Genomic DNA, 4423 nt, shown 5'->3' with positions numbered 1-4423 from the left:
CTGTGAAGCTCCAGCTCCAGATGAAGAAACTAGTCGAACCCTAACACTACTGAATGTCATACAAAAATAATCTTCTGGTAGTCTGAATATTACCATCCCATAAATAAATTTTTTTCCTCACTGTGGCGTCCATTTTTTTCACCTCTTGTATTGCTGAAATAATAAACCAGTAAATAATATCGCGATGTAGATTTAATTAAAATTATTGATTATTATTATCATTATTATTATTATTATTATTATCATTGTTGTTGTTGATGTTGTTGTTGTTATAAGTGTTAACTTCTTGCATCCCAAAAAACTACTAAGCAATGTCATGTAATATGCATTACCAATTAAGTCTGACAATACATTTGGTTGATAGACGATATGTCCTATTTTCATATGAGCTGTAAATTAACATATTTCTGTAATTTTACATTCCAAAAATACACACACATCTAATAGAGAAAAAGAAACGTTAGCTCACTAGAGTTTCATCCTTTACAATTCAAGCATACCTCTCGACCTCTTAGAGCAAGTAATCTGGGCAAAGATAAAAATAAAAGTTGAACAAATGTCCCCAAATAGGAACAATTTTTAAATACTGTTCTTACAAACTTGGAAAGTTGATAGAATAACAGATGTTGCATTGGCATTGATTTTCTGAAGGTTATGAAGTCTGAAACTCAAATGTATGTTATTATTTTCTAACTTCAGTCTTTAACGATTTACCACTAATTTGCCAGAAACCCACAATTTTATGAAAAAAATACCAAAAATATGACGTCAAAATCTGGACATTCTGCGAAAATCTGTACAGTTGATGGGTACGATTACTCAGAGTAATTACAGGCAGACAGAATAGAACATCAGGAAGGCAGAATTCATTAAACATTTGTGAGTACATTTGTTTCGTGGAGGTGGAGGGCGATAACATTCCAAAGTTCCTGAAAAAGAAAACAAATAAAAAAATACTTTGCACTAGCCTGCATTAAGGGCAGCATTATTTTTAACTACTGTTACCTCTACTGCCAATCATTAGCGGACCGGAGTTCCGCTGTGGCGACCCCTAACCGGGAAAAGCCGAAAGACACAAAGACACTTCTAAATATATGTTTTCACTTCTGGGTAAATGCCCTCTACTTCTTTTTTTTTTCTTTACTTTGTTTTGCCTCCAGTTAATATGGTGCTGTTTTAAATAAAAGGTTTCAAACGACCACCAATTAGCATGTCTTACTAAATATTTTCTTCTGTGGCAGCGCCTGTACAGCTAACTAGACGAGCTCGTCTACTTTGTATTCCGGACGAAGACTAAAATTAATAAACAGAAAATCTAAACATTTTAAGATGAACAATGCGCCAGTTATTGCAAATGATGGGTAGGTGGGGTGGGGGAGCGTGCAGAAGAGGGGGAATTGGCTCAGTTGCTGAAATGTGTGCTTATCCAGGAATTCAATTTCCCACAACTTCTGCTTATATGAGTACTTCATGTGTCACCTTTAAATGAGAGACTTTTGAATACTGTACAGCAGCAGACATCTGTTCAAAAAACGGATATCAAAATTCAGTAGCACAATAACAGGTAACGCTATTGCTTTAACAAAACTGTCTTGTAATTTGTGATAATGCCACATAAACCACAATAAACGTAACTGCATGGCTTGTATCTTTTGAACTGCCCAGCCGTTTAAATGATGAAAAATGACAATCCAGCTAAGCAAAAGTACATTATGATCCTGCATTTTTCTGTAACACGCAGGGTTTAACACTTCAACGTGTTCAATACCAGAAGCTTGCCGCCATCGTCGGAAAAATATTTGTCGCGTCTCAATAATCTGTTTGATTTTAATCACTTTTTTTCTGAAATTTCTATCGGTTATTTTGGGTCTTTGGCAAGCCACTTTCTTGCGGTGTTGAGCAGTGCCATCAATCAGATGCGTTATAAACATTTGTCCTCTTCCAATTGTTGTTAAGTGTGTGTGTGTGTGTGTGTGTGTGTGTGGTGTGTGTGTGTTGTTTGCGTAAAAGTAAAAATGTACAGTGGGGCCATGACAAAAAAGAATAGTACAACTTGCGATGAGAAATACATTAAATATTTTAATAAACTTCTGTATTCACCACACACATACAGGAAAATATATAAATATCACAAAGAATGCATGAAATCAGCGGACACTTCTGAGGAGCATGATATATATTACCCACAGTTTTGTACTTTTCTGTTTGCTTTTCTGAAATATAAAGTGCTTTATATGCCTTAAATACATATATCAGCATAATTCTTGGAGAGTACAGATTTAACAAAGGTAATGAAAACATTTCCCATACAACGGCATCGGTGAGTTCCCAGAGTCCCTGATTCAACAAGTCAGTGAGTAGTAAGAAATATGCTGATTACAGAAGAAAAAAAACGAAAAAAAGTCTGTAACAACCCTATTTCTGACTTCAGGGCTTCATGCAAAACAAGCATAATGTGTTATTTCTGAGTCAAAATAACCCGTTTATTTATTATTTTATTCATTTATTTATTTATTTATTTATTTTAATTAGGCTCAATGTGCATCTTATCTGCAGGCAAGAAACTCACATCGCACAATGTTCTGGTACAAAAAGAAGACAGTTCTAAAACAGTAAAATAACTCAATAAAATTGATTATATGTTGTTCTTGGGAATATGTAAAAGCGAATACTTCAAAAGAGAAATTGACAAGTTTTTGCAAACATAAAAATATGGGACGTCGCTGTTATTAAAAAAAAGATCACTTTTAAGTTTCACTGAGGGCCTACCCTTAACCTTATTATACTACCCCTCTAAAAAATCGTCTAAATTATGTGTGCGTCTTCTACAAACATTAAATACAAAAACTCTGCATAATTAATGAAAACACTTCAAGAGACCTAAAAGCAGTGAGTTTAACTGTTAAATGTAAAGACAATTGCTTGCTGGTTATAGTTCGCAATACTTAGAGCAGTTGCTGCAGTTTCCTATAAGTGTGCCCGAACTAAGTATAGGAGATTTGCTAGATATGTTACATACCTTACAACACTTAACAATTATTTACCGGGAAGGTCACGTCACTTTAAACATTTGTGCTGTAGAACAAAGTAAATATCTTACCTGAATGATTCTTCTATAATATCTGATTGTACAACATCTCAATACATAAAGCAGATCGAAGTAAAGTATTTTACAAGGATTGATTCACATCAAAATTAAAATGTAAATATTTGTCCCCCTGCTCCCCTTACCCCTAAATGTTAGCCAAGGGTCCAGTGTTACATGGCTCCTAGGAATGCGCTAGCACTAGGTGTAAAGAGTTGCCAGTGTTCTTGCACACTTCTGCTGAGTCTGAGGGCTGCTGCTCCTGTAGTGAAGAAACAGAGGAGCACATATGAGTTGGGCCACCCGCCAGATTTGACATGGCTGAAACTTGCGGCAGTGACGGGGTGGGTTTTATTGGCACAGGGACAGCTGGCATAGTCTGACTGCTAGTTGGGTGGCAGATTGCTTTCATGGGCATTGCAAATGGTCCGTAGTCAGAAGACATTGGCATACCTGCCATTGAATCCATCATCCCAACGTGAGGCCACATGGAACTGACCATATTGCTTAGTTGACTGGGGACTGGGTAGCCCAGGTGATGCATTACAGAAGCAAGAGGAAGACCGCTAGCCATCATGCTCTTGTAGTCCCTTCCTATGATATTTTCAATCGCAAACGGGTGCTTAAATCCACTTGACTGACTTCCATTGATGCTGTAGGGTTGGAAATGGGACAGCCTCCCCATGCCAGCAGCCGCAGCAGCAGCCGCAGCTGCCTCTGGTGGTCCAATGCCCAGTTTAGCTTGTTGATGTGGATGGTGAAAGTAATGAATCATTTGAGAATTTTTGGAAGCTAAGTGATCCGAGCGGTGGACTTTGAATCGTTTTCTTCTTCTTAGGAAGCTGCCGTTCTCGAACATGTCCCCACAGTCCGGATGGAGAGCCCAAAAGCTGCCCTTGCCTGGTTGGTCTGGTCTCCTCGGGATCTTGATGAAGCAGTCATTGAATGAAAGGTTGTGCCGCAAAGAATTTTGCCACCTTTGAGTATTTTCTCGGTAGTAGGGAAAGCGATCCATAATAAACTTGTAGATGTCACTTAGGGGCAGCATCTTTTCTGCAGAACTCTGAATGGCCATAGCTGTGAGAGATATATAGGAATAGGGAGGCTTTTGGTCGCTGTAAGAGTTTTTCCCTGGCCGAGGCATTGTGTTCGAGCAGGAACTAAATAAAACAAGCAAATTTTACTACTTGTGGTCAATTCCTAGTAGTTGCACAAGTCTCCACTCCAAGTGGCAAGTCAGCTTCAAAGAGGCAAGTGGGATACTGGTACTCGTCCTTTAATAAACAGCAAATATCTTAAGAAGATAGGACGTGACGTCTGACACTGGGAATTTAAGGA

General features: G+C 37.9%; 1 protein-coding gene across 1 annotated transcript in view; it reads right to left on the bottom strand.

Annotated features, from left to right (window-relative positions):
* Positions 1–2493: 2493 nt before the first annotated feature.
* The window catches only part of FOXB2 (forkhead box B2), a 2125-nt gene continuing 195 nt past the window's right edge, over positions 2494–4423 (bottom strand). The window contains exon 1 of the mRNA XM_044061928.1: positions 2494–4423. This exon is cut by the window's right edge and continues 195 nt beyond it. Coding sequence (XP_043917863.1) covers positions 3270–4229 — 960 coding nt within the window. The 5' untranslated portion in view covers positions 4230–4423 and the 3' untranslated portion in view covers positions 2494–3269.

Source organism: Protopterus annectens, chromosome 2.part0, assembly GCF_019279795.1.
Source record: "Protopterus annectens isolate FY-2018-M chromosome 2.part0, PAN1.0, whole genome shotgun sequence".
Lineage (NCBI taxonomy): Eukaryota > Metazoa > Chordata > Ceratodontiformes > Protopteridae > Protopterus > Protopterus annectens.
The sequence above is the reverse complement of the archived record's forward strand: the minus strand, read 5'-3'. Positions and strand labels throughout refer to the sequence as shown.